Source organism: Lampetra planeri, chromosome 23 (assembly GCF_965212315.1).
Source record: "Lampetra planeri chromosome 23, kcLamPlan1.2.h2, whole genome shotgun sequence".
Classification (NCBI taxonomy): Eukaryota; Metazoa; Chordata; class Hyperoartia; order Petromyzontiformes; family Petromyzontidae; genus Lampetra; species Lampetra planeri.
In genome coordinates this window covers 10,032,804-10,052,723 of record NC_136129.1, presented here as the reverse complement: position 1 = coordinate 10,052,723, position 19,920 = coordinate 10,032,804, and the positions used below count along the sequence as shown (strand labels likewise).

Genomic DNA, 19,920 nt, shown 5'->3' with positions numbered 1-19,920 from the left:
GTGATTATGTTGTCCACACGCATACTGGAGGTAGCTGCTGCATCTCAACACTTTGTCCCTTTCCTCAGACTGGGTCGTTTCAAGTTAACTAGTAATAGGAAAGTGGCTTTGTGCAAATTGTAATGAATGGATAAATCCCAGCACGCGCACACACACTGTGTATTGTAAGAGTATGTTTGTTATGACTTGCAGGAAAAGCCCTCAAAGTCACATGTAAAGCAATGACGGGCCACGCGGTTAATTGTAATTGCTTTTAGGACTCCACCTGTGTTCGGGAGAATGAGTGTGTAAGTTAATTGTAATTAACCGCTTGGCCTGTTATTGTAGCTGGAGTAAGATAACATTTTTATTTTGCCACACAGTTGGGATGGAGGAGCAAACCAGCAGCCAATAGAAGAATTCCACATCACAAACACACGTGACACCAGGCGCGACGGTTATGGATTAAAAAAAATCTGTCCTCGTCGGGGAGGATAGTCGAGACTTGGGGTCCTTGACGGTCTGATGGATTGTGTGCGTGCTGCCTCCCGCCAGTCTCGGGTGTCGCCGACGAATTTGTCGGGCCGGGTCGGGTGCGACCGAGGTCAGATTGGTCGGTGTGCACCAGGCTTAAGTTTAAGCTTTTTATTCCGTAACTAAGCAAGCTGTTGGTGGCATTCTAACATCAACTTCTGCGACTCCATGATATAACTTTAATTATTTGGTGATTCTGAATTTGCAGTGATGCACCAAAAAAGTCAACACATTCGTCAACACTTCTATATTTTTGTAATATGTAATAGGTGACGTTTGAAGCAATGGGCCTTTTTCATGACGCATAGGAAAACGCCATTGCCCAAAATGCCACCTATTATATATTTCTCTTTTAATGCCATGGTGTTATTGATGAATGTGTTATATAATTTAGAAACTTACCTCTAAAAAGCATGACCTAATATAACTGATAGTACAGCGTGATATTGATGGGGGATCAACATGGTTTATTTTTGGTATATTAACTGCTGCAAATATGCATACGTTATTTTTCCTGTAGTGTAAGTTACCTGGATTTGTAGATGGTAATGCTCATAAGTGCTAACTAAATAAGTGTCACTTTCAGTCACAGAACTGTACAATTACATCTAAATTCGTCATCTTGCATCGTTTAAATGTACACCTCTCAATTGACAACGTGCACGACTGTATTCAACAGTTATATATTTATGCAATTATCCAGCAAATTAAATTATGCCCCTCGATTACGTGGAAATCTGAGCCCAGGTTTTAAGTTGGGCTGCACTTCCTGATTGAATTACAGACTTCAGCAACCCGTTAAGTGTATCCAAATGATATTATATACATTATGCTGTATATGTAGTATCTAAAGATGTATGAATAATGAAGCAGGTTAATGCTATATTATATTTTTCATGGATATTTCTTTAAAAAAAATAAGAGCTATTACAGTGCACATACAAATATTATTAGTTTTGTGCAATTGAATATACATCGTATGCTCGTTATGGAAACTATAACATGACATAACATTCTCTCGATTACAAATCGACATGTAGAAACGTGATATTCCTGCACACAAGATCGTATTCCCCGACTCGAGCTCAAGGGAGTTGGGCACTGCGGCCTGACATTTACAATTTACCGTGAAACCAAGTTGAGAGCTTTGTTCGAGTTTATTTTGTCTAAGCAGGTGAGAACTCTCAAGAGAGGAGGACAGCGGAGGATCGTTCGCAAGAGCGACTTGGCCCACCAGAATGACGGAAGCAAAAACACTGAGAACGACGCAGCAAAATCGAAGTCTTGAACACCCCGCGAGACAAGAACGTTTGCCTCATTCCGTACCCAAAAGCCCCCCCAATGAAAAGGGGGGGGGGGGGGGGTCCTTGACATCGTCCTCCCCATCGTCCTCCCCAACACCAATGCACAACGAGTCGCAGTGGGTTTTTTGTTGTTTTGCTGCGGGGAGATTCACTCCCCTCCGTGTCCCGTGCTGTGCTTGCCACATCCGCACGTGCAGGCAGTGACCAGCGGGTACGGGACCAGCCGCCAGCCGCACTTCTGCAGGGGCTGATGGGGGGGGGGCTGCCCGTCGACGGCTGCGCTGCGTAACGCGTAGCAGTGCCAGGCCAGGATTTTGATGTGCGTCGACTGCGCCGGTGCGCAGGACATCCCCGCCGGCCAGGAGCAGCCTCCTCCTCCTCCGCCGCCGCTCTCTTCGCAGTGGTTGAGCCGGATCCAGCGCGGCCAGAACACGGAGCCGAGGTCGTGCCACGAAGAGGCGACGCCGCACTCGGCCTTCTGCAGCAGCCAGCGCGTCATGAAGGCCACGGTGGCTTCTGTGGCGGTGACCGCTGCTCCGGAGTCGGTCAGCACGGTGAAGTTGAGGGCCCTCGCTGCGGCGTGCAGCTTCCTGCCCGCGGCGGTCGCGGCGTTGCGCACAGCCGAGCTCCGCGTGGCCAGGGGCCCCGTGTCACCGGTCGTGCTGCCACTGCTGCCGCTGCTGCTGGGCCTCTTGACTGACATCCAGAATGGGTCGAAGGACGAGCCCAGGATGTTGTGCAGTCGGGCGGACTTGAGGTCCCTCTGTTTGGGGAAGTACAGGTAGTTGTCCTCGTGGTTTGGAAAGCTGAACGCGCCGTGGGTTCGCGAAGGACGCAGCATCGGGCGAGACATTTGGCCCACGTCGCTGGGTCCGAAAGCGAAGAGACCAAAGTCATCGCCGTCACCTCGAGACTCGTCCGAAGAGGTCACTGCGCAGAGAGCGAAGTTGACTGACAGCAGCAGCAGCAGCAAGCTCTTCACATCCATGGCTGCTGCGTCGAAGTGTGATCGCTTGAAGCGCGTTGTTTATTATATGGGCAGCTTACAAGACAACCTTGCCTTTGAGACATCACAATGTTGACGCCAAGGTTGTTCGGTCGCCTCGTAGAAAAAACACAGTCTGCGGACGAAATACCACGCTGGGGGGAAATCGGAGACAAATTGTCAAGGCGAAGGGTCAGAGTTCACGTCCTCTTTGATAGGAATAGAAACGGTGACGAGAAACGTTTGTGCCATGAATTAAACCATTGCGTAAAAAGCAAAGACGTCTGCGCTGTGGACATGAGTGCGTGCAGGTTATTTTGTTCAAGTCCACGTGCAGCCCACAAAGTGTTGAGACGTCTCTCTCTCGCGTCTCCCTCTCCACTGATTTCCCAAGGTCACCCCTTGCCCCCTTATGAATCAAATCTCAACGTTCATCCTGCAAAGTCCCATCGCAGGGGAGAAACACAAACAAATAGACAAAACATTCGTTTTGCCCGTATTGAAACGGCGGTACAAGAATACAGAGTAGATCGTATGGGTTCACACGGAATGTGGTCTTGCATAATACACTTCACAGACAGCATTGATCGATCACCGTGTTCTCTGGATAATAAGACACTCCCCCGGATTTTACAACAAAAAATTGGGGGGGGGGGGGGTGCGTCTTTATAATCCGGTGTGGATCCTGCGTGGGTTTTGGCCAGATTTGTACAACTTCCATAATAGAGGTTTTTTGAGTTAGATCGTTAAACCCCCCACCACCACACACGGCCAACTAGTAAGGATTGTCATGTAAATAGAAAGTGGCCAATTCGTCACTAGTACAGCACACCGGTTGTGTGTTGCAGAGCAAAGCCACAAACAACATTCAGTAACTACAACCGGCATCATCAGGCGGACAGCAACCAGATTTGTGTAGAAATCCTCCTCCTGTCTCGTTCCTTAAATAGAGGCGAGGATTTACATTTTGATTTAAAGCTTTCGTGACTGCAGGGGATTCATATTTTTGGTTCTTTCGGTAAAGGCACGTAGAAGGGAAAAAAAATACAATTGTTTTTATATTAGATATATAAAAACAATATATTTTCGTTTTTTAAATTTTTATTTAATATTAAATATATAAAAACAATACATTTTTTTGTTTTTTATGTTTTTATTATTTTATTGTTTCCCTTCTACGTGACTACCGAAAGAACCAAGAATAAGAGGCGAGGATGTGATGACGTCACTCGTAAGGCCATCTAAACTACAATGGGCACAATGGGCACCTATCACAATAGGTACCATTACAATAGGTACCCAATGCAATGGGTACCCGTTGCAATGGGGACCCAATGCAATAGGTACCCATTGCAATTTAAGCGATCGAACCCAAAAAAACGATACTATGGATGATATTGGTCGCGAAAGCCTACGTGTTAAATTGTACAACTTCATTGCGACCGGACATTCATATTTTACGCAACATCTAAATGCATAACCGTGTCAACCCGTACGGTTTACCCCGTATTCTTGTACAGAGACATTGAGTTTGCAGGCACCCAATAGGGGCAACAACAAAACATTTGTCCATTTGTTTGTGTTTACTCCCTTGTGATGGGACTTTGTGGGATGAACGTTGAGATTGTAATCTTCACTCAAAACTGCTCTAGAGGAGTTGTACACCCCTAGCTGACACTGCTATTCAGTGGCCTAAAATACAATGTTTCGCTCCGGATGATCGCTGCAAAGTATGATCTGTGTTTTGATTTAGTGCGCTGATCTTAAAGGTGCATTGAAAAATGTTGACACTCCGACTGATGCTCCTGCTGCTGTTGTGGAGTGGCTCATGCAGCCAGCTATGGCTGCAGGGTTTTTGGTGGTACATGTTGTTTGTCGTTTATTGTAAAAATTCGGTCACAGTTCCTATGATCACTGTTCCATTGCTTTCATGGCTTTATTTTGGTGATTTTCGAAAAGTTTTTTGGTTTGGCCATGTTTGTTTGTTGTAGTACAGAGTTAGACTGATGGCCTTAATCTAAGTTGTCTTGTGGTTGTTGTTGTTTGACTTGCATCCCACTGGGATTTTTTGCACACAGTGTTGGTGTACGGTGCTTTTTCTGCAATATTTTGCTGTCTCTTCTTGGATTTTCTGTTTGCACTTAGTCACATATTTACTTTAAGATGTTTTCTTGTTCATGTTTTGGTTTTTTGTTTGTTGCGGTTGCACCCGATTCAAGAGCCGAATGGCTCACAGGGCTCTACCTAATAAATTAACTTGAACTTGAAACTTGAACTTTATTTAGAAAGGGCATGGGGTGACCAATACGGTCTGAATTTGTCTGTAACGAGGTAGGGCACTGATAGGGGATTGACAGCGATGGTCATGTTTGTTTGTTGTGGAGGGGGGGGGGTTGAATAGAAATAAGTGATTTACTTTATTTAATACCTACGTGACTTTACCGAAAGAACCATAGAGTATAGAAATAAGTGCGCACCGGACTGGATGGTGGTGCGTCTTATAATCCGGCATCTGACGCAAGGAGTGTCAATGTGGCGAAAGCAATCGACGGCCGATCGGGACGCGGCTCCGATTCCCGCGCGCCGCGCCCGCCACAATCGGCGATCTCCGTCGGCGCTGCGATCCACTGCTCTGGCCTGCGTCTTATGTTGAACACTTGAACAGGTTTCAACGTTGTCTCGCGTATTTGTGTTAAAGCTGATGAGTGCTCAGCAAGGTTCAAGCAACAACAACGGCAACAACAACAACGCGCACACACATCGACAACACGATGGCGAGCAAACGTGAGTTGGGCATCCTGACGTGAGCGGCGGTGTGAGGAACGGAATTCGATTTAAAATATTCTTTTAAAACGTTAAATGTTTGTTTTCCCACCTTGTACTTGTGCTTGCATTGCCTCGTGTTGCTCATTGCGCGCTTACAATCTACTCCTTAGTGCGTGCTTACACTCGCTGCTGCTGCTGCTGTAAGTTCCAACGGCGTTTCTATGACAACGCCTACAAGCTGCTGTGTACTGCAGTTGTGATCTACAGACTCACACAGAGACCCACAGACTCTCACTCACACAGAGACCCATAGACTTACACAGAGACCCATAGACTCACACAGAGACCCATAGACTCACACAGAGACCCATAGACTCACACAGAGACCCATAGACTCACACAGAGACCCACAGACTCACACAGAGACCCACAGACTCACACAGAGACCCACAGACTCACACAGAGACCCATAGACTCACACAGAGACCCATAGACTCACACAGAGACCCACAGACTCACACAGAGGCCCATAGACTCACACAGACACCCATAGACTCACACAGAGACCCATAGACTCACACAGAGACCCACAGACCCACACAGAGACCCATAGACTCTCACTCACACAGAGACCCATAGACTCACACAGAGACCCACAGACTCACACAGAGACCCATAGACTCTCACTCACACAGAGACCCATAGACTCACACAGAGACCCATAGACTCACACAGAGACCCACAGACTCACACAGAGACCCATAGGCTCACACAGAGACCCATAGACTCGCACAGAGACCCACAGACTCACACAGAGACCCATAGACTCTCACTCACACAGAGACCCATAGACTCACACAGAGACCCATAGACTCACACAGAGACCCATAGACTCACACAGAGACCCACAGACTCACACAGAGACCCATAGACTCACACAGAGACCCATAGACTCACACAGAGACCCATAGACTCACACAGAGACCCATAGACGGAATATGCAAGTGGAATAATAATCTCACGACTGCATATCATAGGCGCTTTATATCTGTGCACATCCATGGGTGTGTTGTGTGTGTATTTGCGTGGATAGGTACGTGTATGTCTGATTAAGCCGGGTGATCCATGTATATATATACCCCACTAAAATAAGTGGGATAAGACATTTCCTTTCAAGACGTCTTCATGTTTCCCAACACTCCTGTAAGATATGAAGCCATCTCTTTTACAATATTGAATCACCTGTTGAGAAGAGATTAAGAGTACCATTTTAAATCTGTGGGGTAAATAAATATTTTGTGTAACATAACATAAATATTTGCCCACGGCTCACATGTGTTGAATGGTTTATTTATTCCCTCCTAGTGTGGCAACAACCTTATGTCAACGTCTTCAAACACTTCAAAGTGGACGAGTGGAAAAGAGCGGCGAAAGACGGAGATGTATCCGCAGTGGTGGTGAGTAATTGCCTCAATCACATGCTCTCTTTCACTGCATTCATGTTCACATGCAGATTGGAGCCCCCCTCCCCGAGTTGTTGTGTTATCGGCGTCATGACATGAGATGCAGATCTTTACATTCGGGACTCCACATCTATGTGTCAGAGAACGACAACATGAGGTGACCAAACTACTTCTGAAGACGATTCAGAGTAGTAGGCCTCTTCATCCTCACAAGGGGCACACTTTCTCTATGCCGTCACATTTCAATTAGGCCAAGATTTTGAAGCCTCAGAGATTACATTTTTGGTAAAGTGAAAACCCTAATTTAACGTGTTTTTTTTCTGCAGCCATATCTTGAGGTGGTGTTGTATTTATATTTAAATTGTATTCCAGTATTGTGTAGCTTTCAATACATGTCTTCCAATGCCATTAGCACTCCAGTCAATCTTTATTGTCAAAACTTTAACCACATTTGGCAGCATTGTAACGGCTCTACACACAGCACTGTCTTAAAGTAATCAAGGGCTAAAATGCATGTTGTTTGAAGATGCAGGCGTGTGGAAACACATTTTAAGCTGTGGGAACAAGTAGGCATTGGGGCCCATGTCGAGTAGCCAGAGCAGCCCTTGTTGAGTAGCCAAGGGGGCCCATGAAAGCCGTTTATTAAAGGGGTACAGCATTTGGATTGTGTCTTCTGCCCAAGAGTTACGCGTATTGCACTCTCTGTGTTCCCACTCTCGCGAGAAGATATCTTAAGTAACACGCGCCACTCGGTTACAACAGTTAGCTACATGGTATGAAAGAAGAAACTCCCTTAGAACCTGGAATGTCGCCTTTACTAGACTGCATTTGTAGTGAGTTTTGAATGCCATGATTCCTTGTGAGCCTTGTGCCTTTTAGGTTTGGTACGAATTGTTACCTTTTGTTTTGTTTATTATTTTTCCACTCTTGTCTTGACTCATTTAATGCAGGTTCTTACTGTGAACAGCACAGTGAGGGCGTGTTATTTTGTTAATGGCAAGAGCACGTGGCATGCGATTTTTCCTCTAACCAGGACAAGACTCTGAAGGCTACCGTGTACCGGATCACAGGCTCGGTTCCGGCAGCAAATTATGTGAAGCTGCCGAGCTCGCCCGCTCACTCGCTCGGACTTACGGGGCGGTTCCTGTACCTGCTGTTCAAGCCCCTGCCCAACAAGTTCTTCGTAGTGCATCTTGATGTGTGCACACAGGTGAGTGCAGTCTCCCTGGCCCCCAAGGCGAGGCGGAAGAAAATCATACCCAAATCTCTTTCCGTCTCAATAGGCCCTCGTACAGTTACAAATTATATAGTATCATTACAGTAAAGTCAGTCAGACTTCATCAAGTTTGGCATCTGGGACATTCTCTTCTTCGTCTGACAATTTGTATCCTGAGTTATATGAATTGTGACACACTTAAAGATCTGCATCGCATTCCTCCGTTAGTTTTGATATTTTCGCAGTCCTGCATTATGGTTCCATTTTGCTCTCGACAGACTATTAATTGTGATTTACTCATTATCAACGTCTAGCTGTTTTTATGCTCCCATTGATTGTTATGGCATCTTCAATCATTTTTGTGTAGTGTTATCTAATTTCTCATTATTTTCGTCATGGTTTTACATATTGACGTACATCCTATCTTTTGGAGCAACATATGGCAGCTATTATGGAGACAGGGAGTAAGCTATACACTTGAAAGGGCCAGTTAGTGAGACTGGAATTGGAGTGGTCTCCACGAGTCCGCTGATCAAGGGGAAGATCTAACGGTGGGAGACCGTTCGCAGCTGTGGGATTTGCGAGAGGGTCGAAAGCGTTGACATCATTAATTCTATATTCTGTTATAATACACTGTGAATGATGCAAACATATTTTCTGTTATAAGGCAGTGTTTATGAGAAAACATGTAAGATTGTTTTTCTACCCATGATTAAAGATTCTCTAATCCTTTCACATGTTTGGGCACAACTTGATGGCTACTGGCTGCTTGTAAAAGGTAACATATGTTTTGTTCATTTGCATTTCCGCAGGAAGGTCTGGTTATCCGGGTCTCGTTCTCGAATCTCTTCAAAGAGTTTAAATCCACCAACACCTGGCTGCAGTTTCCCTTCCTGTGTGGAGGAGCCAAGGACTCCGTGCATGAACGAACTGCAGCCGCCAACAAACAAGGTTTTAGAAAACCGATGCCTCCTTCACATCACACTAATCTCTGCTGCTGTTCCCAGATGCCCTTATTCTCTCTGCATTGTTTATTGCAGTAAAATGAATGCAATGCCCTGGTACAATTTATGGATGCTTGCTTATTTAAGGCCAATCTGGTCAGCATGATAGAGCATAGTGACTCACTCCTGCAATCCAACACTTTGGAGGCAAGCGTTAGTATATGTGCTCTTAGAATATCCAAAACGCAGAGCAATAAGAATACGGATTTTGGCTTACGAGAGACAAATGTGCCGTGTGTTTGGTAGCGGATGACCGAGGTCCAGCTCCAGGCAACGTTCGATGGACGTGCCTCATGCTGGACCTGCACCATGTCCTGTCCTGCTACCTCAGCCAGTGCTACAGCCACGTCAAGAGCGTCAAGCTGTGCTCCTGCATGACGGTGCGCAACATCTTCACCAGCGACGCCATCTACCAGCCTGGTGGGATCCCCTACCTGCCAACGGTCGTAATTTTTCCTTTTAGCATTTGATTATCGTTTTACTGCATACGTGTCAGGCGAGATTCACTTCAATTCAGCGGAAACACGTTGCATTGGGGATACGCTTCATCGTTGATTATGGACACATTGTGACATTTTTGGCCAAAATCGGATGGAATTTAAAATTTGCCGTCACATGAACTGGGCTAATCGTGCATACTGGTTTTCTAAGTAACTGACATTTATTCAAATTATTTGTTGATACTCTGCGGGCAATTCTGCACAAGCACAATGAACAAAAGATCACAACACAGTCATCAATAAAACTGTCTTAAAGTGAAACATGTGCAATAGGCATTCAAATAAATGAATATAATAGGTGAAGTTTTGCCACTGGTCCTTTTTGTGACGTTTCTATGATGATTCGGGCAATGGTCCCCATAACGAATGTGTTTCGTTTTTTTACATTCATTCATTTGACCCCATAACACCAACCGAGATTTTGAAAAGGGTCACATTGGTGTGAGGACATTCAGTGCAATTCCCCTGGCCATCTGTACTTATATGCAATTGCATTTGTACTTGGCGTACAGCAATCATTGATTTGGCAAAAACATCATATGAAGGGCTCTCGTCCCAATTTCCCTCTCGAATGGCCGTGACACTTAAGAGCAGGGAGGGGTGGGAGTGATAAGGGGTTTTGAGAGCTCATTGAGCTGCAAAACATAAGAATGTTGTTGCTTCTATGTTCAGAGGCAGTTTTACCTTCAAGCAGATGTGTTTTTTTATCCTACGAAAGAAGTTTCTTTCATGTACAATAAATGTTCCTTTGATGAGCTTTGTACCGAGTTGCATTACACATTTTTGCTCATGTCCCTACTTTTGTACTTTTGTATTTTTATTTCACAAATGAAGTTTCCACTTTCCACTTCTACAAAACCAAACTTTAGTTAAACATGTCATGTTGTATCATCGCTGTTGTTTATTTCTGTGACTCGAGTAAGATATACTGAAAACTTCATCGCATGGAGAGCATCACAACGGGAAGTTTTTGTTTTCACACTATCTTGTTTTAAAATGTAATGCTTTGCGGGGTGACCCGAGTGGGCACAATTCTGAAAGAAAACCAGGCTGTGATGTCTGTTGCTTCACCGACAGGTTTGACTTTTGCCGAGGCCAAGCTTTCAGGTCTGACGTCCCAGGGCTTTGTGGCAATGCCACGGGAAATGGCCTTTCCAGTCCCCAAAGACTCCAGCTGGCACGAGTTCTATGACTATATCAGGTGCGGTACAGCCACAAGCAAGCCTTGTGCTCCACATGTTAATGTCTATCTTTCAGCAGAGGTGGATTGGCTTAGTGGGTAACTGGTTGTTTTTTTCCAACAAGTCAGTCCTGGAGTTAAGGCATCACTCTCAAAACCAAACTTCAATCATCTTGAAAATTATTTCACTTGGGCCCAGTTTGTGATGGTCTAGTTTCAGGACTGGCTTACGAGGAAAATGCCTATTTGCCTGATAGCCCAGTCCAGCCGTGCTGTCAGCCAAAACGTTTAAATGCAAAGGGCAAATATTGGAGCATAACGAGAGTTTGGCTTGTATATTCATTATATGCACAAAGTGCACACTTCCAATAACTCACCATTGACGTACACTGACGTAATTTTGGCTCACAAACTTTCTTGTAACTTGGTGATATTTGCCTGTTGTAGTTGCTTCTAAGCAGTTACTTTGGCCTTGTTTTCAGATTCCCTTCAAATGGAAACCGCCTTCCCTTTGACTCCATACAGAAGGGGCAAGCAGGGCCACCAGACACAGGTAATGTTGTACAGAGACTATTGCCAAGTATTATGCACACATGGACATATTTGCGAGTTCTTTGAATAACCTAATAGCTTCTAGCAAAGCACATTAAGTGTAGCAAGTTCATAACGATCCATTGTAACCGCAAATGCGTAGTTTCACAGTGTCTGCTCAAAGCTCTCATTTGAATTGAGAAACTGGCCAAGGGTGTAACGGCATCCATGCGAAGTTTAACGCGCAAACAGAAAAATAAACTTTCACAGAGTTTGAAAAAATTACAAATTTTCCCAGCTCCTGCGCAAATGAGTCCAGCGAGGAACGTGCCCAGGATGGTGAACGCCAGCAAATCTGGCCACGAGCGAGTGTCCATCATTCAGCAGACGACGGCGCCGAGGAAGGTACGCACGGTGCATCTGGCCGCTTCATCGTGGGCCGGGAAGGAGAGCAGTTGAGGTCACCGACATTTCTGCGTGAAAAGCCCCTAGTCCGCCTCGTGTCGCTGGCGTGTGTAACGTATAACGCGTTTGATGAGTCGAGTTGAGATTCTTATTTGAGGCAAAAGTCACTTTTGCAATGGGCGATCTGCAGTGCAAACACAAGGATTGTACGTTACGAAATAACTGCGTGAAAATTAAACGACAGGCGTGAAAATTCAGCTTTGGTTAAAAAGTAATGTTTTTCAGAAAAATGTATGTGAACAATATAAGAAAAACACAAACAACCTTTCATCCTTTCAGTTGCAAAAATCAGCAATATGCAAAGAGCCTAGCCGAGTACCCGAACACAACAATTGATCTAGAATACATCACAGTAGACATTCAGGTTTATGTGTAAGATAAATGCCTATGGAGTTTGCTTCTTAAGACCTGTCAGCACGAGGTTCACACACCAGTTCAATTATTTTGCTCTGATTTCATGTCAGGCCGTGGAGCCAATGAGCGACCTACAACAGTTAGTGACGAGTAATAATGCAGAGCGTGAACTCACGGTCTTCCCGTGACTGTCCCTGCCCACTCGCTATAGTTGCCCGCAATAGAAATTCACGAAACGTATGTTTCTTTTTCCCCTCCCCCCCCCGCCGCCCACGGCTTCGCTGAATGCGCAGCAACCCGATAAGTCACGGCTCGTGGTGTTGAGCCTGCCAGAGGTGCACCTGAGGACACCAACTGATGGAATCTCGCGCGCCCATGGCGGCGACAACACCGGGCGAGCAGGCGGCGGGGAAGGCTCGTGGGAGGGGAGCGACGGAGAGAACTCGGGCGCGGACTCAAGTCCGCAAGAAGCCGGAGCCCTCGGCGATGATGGCTGCATCCATGTGTACGCGCAGAGAGCGGGCGGCGGTAACAGCCGGCCAGCCGAGGTGAGATCCTGGACCTGCCGTGGCTTCAGAGTGGTCGGTTCATCCCTCCTGGCTGCACGGTGTGTCTGCCTCGAGGGTTAAAGCAGGCTTGAGTAAGTGCCACGACTTAGTACAACATCTTCCAACAAAACAACTATTTTGGAATAAAATAAAAAATGAAAACATCTAAACATTTTTGATATACGTTTGTAGTGATGAATGTTTGTTTTTAACATCTCATTTGCCAACATTTATTGTTACAACTTTCAGAATGGAATTAAACTTTTTAAAAGGTTGACCTTTCATGAGTAAAGCATGCTATTAAAGTGTCAAGTTCTGGTCTTCATTTAAACGTTCCTGGCAGGGTCACCATGCCCCTGAGTGCTTGCGGCGGAACATGTTGATCTTTCCAGTGTGTTTGGCATTGCAGGGACCCGTGGCTCCAGTCTGCGTGACCTTGTGCACTCGTCAACATACGGCATTGTGTTGTAATAACTGTTCTTTTAATAGGAGGGTGTTTAGCATTTTTATTCCTGCAGACAAGCCAGGCGTTTCAGGACGATACAGCTAATGAATGACCATTTCGCCACAGATGCTTGCACGTGAGGTTCCAGAGGCTGTGGACCTAATCGGGACTCCGGTCATTAAACACAAGGTCAGACTCTCACCTGGGAAAATATAAACGTTTCAGACATGCAGTCAGACCAATTCGTTGTCTGACTTTGACCACAAAGATATGTAGCATGCGGAGGTAACGCAAGGGCAGCTATGAATGTGGCACATTTACAGTCGCACATGGTCAATTTGAAGTGTACGGTTGTTGACACCTATGGAATTGTGGTAATGAATGTAAGTGTGGCATTGTAATAATTCCCATGCTTTATTGCTGTTGTTGTTGTGACCACAGACCCTGCAGTCTGAGCCACTACTGAAGTTAAGGAGGGTTGTGGGGTTTGGTGGTGGAACCAACAGATATGTAAGTAAACGTGTAGGTTTTTGCAACCAATATTGTGAGTCATCGTTGAGTTTTGGGTTTGGCCAAGTAATTATCTGGCCAAATTTGTGCTGTTAAGACTCCCCCCCCCACCACCCGACATAGCCAAACTAAATAAGATTGTCACGATTACCAGCGTTTAGCATACTACTTATTATTGTTTCAGCTCATTGGTAAGTTGAAGTACAATTCTTACAACCAAATTTTGGCAATTAGATACGCCGTTTTGCCTGAGACTGTCAGGCATCATCAGGACAAGATCCAGGAAGTCAAGACATACCATGTAACCTGACCTGGCTTCATTAATAGGTGTCATCAACTCACAGAAACAACCAATGAGATGTAACGATTACAAATGAATTAATTGTAATTTGATCTTATCTTGGATTTTATATAGCGCTTTTATTAAAGCGCTTTACAAGAATTATAAATTCTACATTTTGTATTGGCTGATGGGCAAAAGGGATGGGGTTTGCGTGTGCGTGGAGGGGAAGGGATGGCAAGGAAGGGGGATGATAGGGAAAGTGAGGGGCGAGGTTATGAATGATGGTTCAGGTTTTAAGGATGCGGACAGGAAGTATTCCTATATTTAATTGTAATGTTATTAAATTTTAATAAATATGCTTGTCATTGTCTATTAACTAAGGCCCATTTAGATAATAAATGATAACTGTTTCACATTAGTTAGCTGAGGAAAGTATGAGCTCGTTGATTCACCTTTAGCACAGAAAAAGGCTGGCAGGACCAGGAAATCAGCACCACATGAGCACTAAACATAATATCACCCTTAAAATGGTGCACGTGATTAACAGCAAACACATAACTGCTAAACAACAATATTCCGTTCCTGGAAAGCCTATGGAAAGATACACACTGAATGAAAACAATCGATGTCATGGACTTGCAGTAGATAGTCGACATTCTCATAAATGCTGGCACCGGGACCTGTTAGGGGCAAGCTGGGGTCATACAGGGGCTGTAAAACCGATTTCCCGGCACGTGCAGGCTCTGTGGACGCGCAACGGCGCCACGCTCGTGTACCCGTGCCATGCCGTTATCGTGGCCCTGGATGTGGAGACGTCGTCGCAACACTTCCTCACTGGACACTCTGACAAGGTGCGTCTGTTGTGTGCATCTTCGTAGGCGCTGCCTTTCAACACTCACGGCCCAACCGGTGAATCCACGGGGCTGTGGACAGTAGACATGTAATGATTGACCACCACCCCACCATCGCCACAGTGATTCCATGAATTGTCTTTATTTGGGATTGCATTTAAACATGTTATAACAATTTTTTTTGGTGCTGTCTTGTCTGTCTCATATATACCGTATGTCTCAAATCTTCCCTCTGTCTCATTGGTACTGTTTCATAGGTTATGTCTGTCCCCTTTATTCTGTTAATTTGTGGTGCGCTGCACGGCATGGCACGCGGCTCCGTGGTTCTCGGCAGGTGTCCGCTCTGGCGTTTGATGGCAACACGGAGATTTTGGCGTCCGGGCAAAGCGGCCCTCAGGCTGTTGTGCGAATCTGGAACTTCCAGAAGAGAAGCTGCCTCGCCATGTTCAAGACGCACGCTCATTCACTCTTCTCGCTCAGGTGCGGAATGTGCCGCTGGAAGAGGACGCCTGGTTACAGTACATAACGCCTGCCGATTGCATGTTCATAAAAATTGAACTAGTAGCTGTGCTTTGTGGCCCTTATTATCAGGGGCCCGAGAACGTCAGGTTTGGTACTGGCTCAAGTGAGCAAAATGATGCTTAGCTTGAGCCGCCTCTGCCATGATAGGATTTCCATGAGCTGAACATGAGACGAGCCGTGGCTAAGAAGCTCACCTGACTTTGGAAGCAATTGAGTGGCTCCAACGTTGAGTTGAGCTGTGTTAAGAGGACAAGCCAGGAGCCGTGCCGTGATTACGAATACTTTGAGGATTATTGAGTGTCCACGATGCTGCCTCTTTTGTGTCCTAGTCCACCGGCCATATGCTGTACGCTCGAGGAGGAGCTTTGGGAATAATGTATGACATTGTTATATTTGTGTGTTGCCTAATCACGTGAATTTGCGCAGCTTTTCATGGAGTGGCGATGTCCTCAGCGGAGTGGGCAGGGACAGTCACGAGAAAACTGTGAGTTCACGCTCTGCAATATTACAATTATCCTAACTGTAATATGCTTAAGTTTTATATTGTCACGACCACCGGATGACCGACAGCGGCGGACCAAAACCCAATGAAGTTCAAAAGAAATAAATAAACCTGTCACATGACTGCTACCAAAAAAATGTCATGTTTTAGTTATATAACCAATATTTAGTTAATGGTGAACTTACTCGAAGCCTCACCATGACCCGAAAGTATTCTGCTCACGTATGAATAAACCATGGTCTATCCACTGCTGGATGAAGTCCTCTCCACGTTCACCATCTCCCAGGGCCTTGTGTTTTAACAATCCATCTCACTCCTGCACGTGAGCTGATGTCATCGCTCGGTCTCTGTGGTGGCGGTGGTCCTGTTGGGCATGTTCATTCCTTTAGCTGCCACACAATTACGAGTGTTGTTGTCGATCGGCCATCACCTCTTCTCGCAATGTGTCCTGCCCAAGCCGCCCACTTACGTTTCATAATTGTCAATGTCATGTTTGTTATTGTGTATTCAGAGACATTTATATATAAGGAATTTATTGATTTAACCCCCCCCCCCCCTCATGATTTTATGAATTGTCACAATTTAGGGCCTTGACTCTATTCAAGAATCTTACAATAATTTGGCATTGTGATGCATATGGACTCTCTACTGGCTGCAAGGTTAATGTGAACCAATTATATACGACATTTACCGACCTGAAATCACCCATTCTTACATCAAGACTACAACGCATAGATTTTAAGCTTAAGAAGTTATTGTAATGATTGAATTGAAGCAGCGTCACGCTGCCTAGTATACACAGTAATCAAGTGCCATGTGGTTGTGTGCGGTGTTGAGATGGTGGTGGTGTGGGACACCTCTGGGGTGACTCACAGGAGAGATGTCCTCATCCTCGCCAAGGCCCACACGGGTGTGGACGTGCAGACGATGGTCATCTCGCCGTTCGACGAATCGAGGTGTTGCTCCCGTCCTCGCCGCTCCCCTGGGACGAGGCACCTGTGTCAGTCGTTGATACAAAGCTGTGTGCGAAAGTCCAGGGCACACGGTGTTTGTACATTTCTGCAATTTGTCATCTGTGTAGTTAGTATCTTCCCTTAAAGGTAATGTTTGAGGTCTCAAAGTTGTTGGGGCTGCTACAGGTACATTTAGAAACGTGCGTTTATACATTTCCGCATCATAAGCCACTTTGTTGAGCTGTCATTTGTGTCCAGCTTGCTTCTGAAAGAGAGCTAGATAGCTCAGTGGGCCTTACCTGGTAAACTAAATATAATAATTTAGTTCACATTTGAGTGACTCAGGCTTGGCATGGGTGCTCACTGCTGGCGTTGCGTCCCCAGGCTGGTGTCGTGCGGGCGCGACAACGTTCGTGTGTGGCGGTTGCAGAACGGCTCCCTGCGATCCTGTGCTGTTGACCTGGGCGACCTGCACTCCACAGAGGTCACCGATGTCGCCTTCCAAGAGCGCAGCCCGGCACTCGACGACAAGCGGCTGTGAGCAACCGGCCTCACCTCTCCACAGGGCCGCACGATGCTTGTGTCACCTCCGGATGGCCGCAGCAGCCCCTATCCTATCACTTGGGGTCATGAAACAACAAGATATTCCCGGATCAATGTTAAATTACTGTTGATTCTTCATAGGATTTGTGTTGAACATTTTAATTGTTTAATAATAAGCTTGCTGTCACATGTAGGCTGAGACGTTTGCATTTTACAAAACAAGCTTGAGCATTTGAAACTTAAAATGCATTCGCAACACAAAAAGCTGTGTCAACATCTTATTTTACTTAAAGAGATGTAATATATGTTAGCAATGTATTCCATATTTTAACAATTATAAGAGCACGTTGTAGTTCTTTAGTTTCAAAGTCAAGTCTTCAGTCGCCTAGTTTGGCAGTCTCTGACAAGACGAGGCACACGGCAATCGGTCTGCATGTGCTGAGCTGCATTCACTGCAGCAGCACCGTGATTTTTCCCGCAGGTTCGCCTGCACCAAAAGTGGCCACATTCTGGACATTGACTACAAGCACAACGCCGTGCGGGAAGTCACGCGCCTCCGCCAGCCTCCGAGCCGCTCCCCTCGTGAGCGGCTGCCCGACCAAGGTGATGGGCACTCGGTGAATTGGCTTTTGTCATAGCTTCACGTTCAGGGAATTTAATGATGTAACGTGGGGCCGGCCAGTTTGTCATTTTGTTGAAGGTGAATGTCGAATTATCTGCGAAGCGCACAGAGAAGGTGAGGGAGGCTAGCCTTGCATGGTTTGGGTACGTGTCCGTGGAGATACAGAAAATGTGGAATAAGAAGGGCTGTCGAGATGTCAGCACAGGGCATAATGAGGGCGAGTGTGAGAAGGAAAGACAAGGTGGATGGAGATGTGAGGAGAGAAGAGGAATAGAATAGAAGGGAATGGAGAAAGAAAATCGAGCACCCGACCCCAGGCAGTGATGGGGCTCCTCGCTGAGAAGAAGGAGCGCATTAAAGGTGTCACATGTGGAACATTGAGTTTGTACGTGAAACCTTTCACTCTCTTGACTGTGAAGTCTTCCGAGTAAAACACATTTTTATTTGTTTATTTTATGGGCCTCGGCTTGCGTAGGCTTTGGGCTGGCCCTGACTCGCTTGGCCGTCTCGCGCTGGTTTTGTGTGACCGGCTCTGAAGACGGCACGGTGAGAGTGTGGTCCCCAGACTTCTCCCGCGTCCTCCTGCAAACTGGTGCGTAGACATAACCAGAAATTAATAAGTGTCCTTCTGTCAATGAGTTACTTCATTGTATTTAGCATATTGTCATGGAAGCAATTGTACGTGCAACAGGATTTAAATAACGTGTACTTTGTTGCCGTGATAAACAAAACAGTGGCCACTTGCTATAGGATGGCGAGCATTGGAGATTGGTAATGCAGAGTGGATAATGTGAACAGTGGTCATCATCAAGTGCTCTCACTGATAAAGACATTATAAATAAATGTAACTTGTTCATTTCTCTTTAGCCCCTTGTAACATCCTGGCATCACGCGCTCTGTGCCCACCATGGTGTCTCCGTGTCACTCCAAAGACCTGGGAGGTGCCGTGTCTCTGCTGGGAGTATCGGCGGACGGACGTCACGTGCTGGCTGGCACACGCACGGGCCACCTGGCCCGCCTGGATGTTGGCGGTCGCAGCTACGCTACGGTGACCAGGTCACCGGTAGGGCCGTTGCTGGACTTCTCCCTGGATCTCGAGCGCCAGCGGGTGGCAGCAGTGTCCACCAACGGCTCGCTAACAATCTGGGACCTCGGCACCGGGCAGCAGGTAATATGCGTTGAGTTTATTTCAATTATTTTGCTGCTATAAAATTCCTCATGATAAGCCACTTTGTTGAGCTATCATTTGTGGTCAGGTCGCTTCTGAAAAATAAGTTCATACCTAGTGGGCTTTGCCTGATAGGATGGGCATGGTTTAGTTATATTTGTATGTTTTAGAGTGATTTGTTAGCCTTTCCTGTACTTTGCACTCCTATTGTGTATTTGCACTGTTTGTTGTCGTAACGTTCTTCTGTGCCCCTGCTGGACATCTCTGAAAAGGAGCTTTATAGCTCGTCAAACTCCTCCAGTGTCAATAAATATTCAGATGCCGATGCCCTTGGTCAGTTGATCAGCCCGCAAATTCAAACTTGGCGAGGTAACATATCGTGTGATATTAATATAATTGTGTTTTTTAGGAAGGTAAGGGTGCAGCCCTGAAATAGCTTGCCACCGAATAAATTACTGGAAAGGCCTCCACTAGACATAGAGAGCCCTCTTAATCACAGTTTGGTTTATTCTTCCACCCCGGTCAGATATTTTGGGCGAGGTGTATCTTGGCCACCTCACGGCTTAACATGTTTGGCAGTTTTATAGATATTTATTATCCACCAATTTTTGCCTCAGAAGTGCTGGATGAGAGGCCTACACCACCACTGTTGCGATAATAACTTGTATAGGTGCTTTGCAGAAGCACAATTT

General features: G+C 45.9%; 2 protein-coding genes across 2 annotated transcripts in view; one reads left to right on the top strand and one right to left on the bottom strand.

Annotated features, from left to right (window-relative positions):
* Window positions 1-1,846: 1,846 nt before the first annotated feature.
* On the bottom strand, window positions 1,847-3,116 carry LOC144726476 (noggin-like). Its single transcript, XM_078605215.1, has one exon. It carries the CDS (start codon window positions 2,803-2,805, stop codon window positions 1,966-1,968), a length of 840 nt encoding a protein of 279 aa, XP_078461341.1. The 5' UTR covers window positions 2,806-3,116; the 3' UTR covers window positions 1,847-1,965.
* Window positions 3,117-5,394: 2,278 nt separating this feature from the next.
* LOC144726474 (WD repeat-containing protein 90-like) overlaps window positions 5,395-19,920 on the top strand; it is a 33,433-nt gene continuing 18,907 nt past the window's right edge. Inside the window, exons 1-19 of the mRNA XM_078605212.1 lie at window positions 5,395-5,586; window positions 6,934-7,025; window positions 8,065-8,241; window positions 9,060-9,198; window positions 9,498-9,671; window positions 10,829-10,952; window positions 11,414-11,484; window positions 11,761-11,867; window positions 12,575-12,829; window positions 13,401-13,463; window positions 13,716-13,784; window positions 14,808-14,918; window positions 15,253-15,398; window positions 15,867-15,924; window positions 16,780-16,898; window positions 17,280-17,432; window positions 17,920-18,041; window positions 18,536-18,652; window positions 18,993-19,228. Coding sequence (XP_078461338.1) covers window positions 5,574-5,586; window positions 6,934-7,025; window positions 8,065-8,241; window positions 9,060-9,198; window positions 9,498-9,671; window positions 10,829-10,952; window positions 11,414-11,484; window positions 11,761-11,867; window positions 12,575-12,829; window positions 13,401-13,463; window positions 13,716-13,784; window positions 14,808-14,918; window positions 15,253-15,398; window positions 15,867-15,924; window positions 16,780-16,898; window positions 17,280-17,432; window positions 17,920-18,041; window positions 18,536-18,652; window positions 18,993-19,228 — 2,346 coding nt within the window. The 5' untranslated portion in view covers window positions 5,395-5,573. The remainder of the gene's footprint in view (window positions 5,587-6,933; window positions 7,026-8,064; window positions 8,242-9,059; window positions 9,199-9,497; window positions 9,672-10,828; window positions 10,953-11,413; window positions 11,485-11,760; window positions 11,868-12,574; window positions 12,830-13,400; window positions 13,464-13,715; window positions 13,785-14,807; window positions 14,919-15,252; window positions 15,399-15,866; window positions 15,925-16,779; window positions 16,899-17,279; window positions 17,433-17,919; window positions 18,042-18,535; window positions 18,653-18,992; window positions 19,229-19,920) is intronic.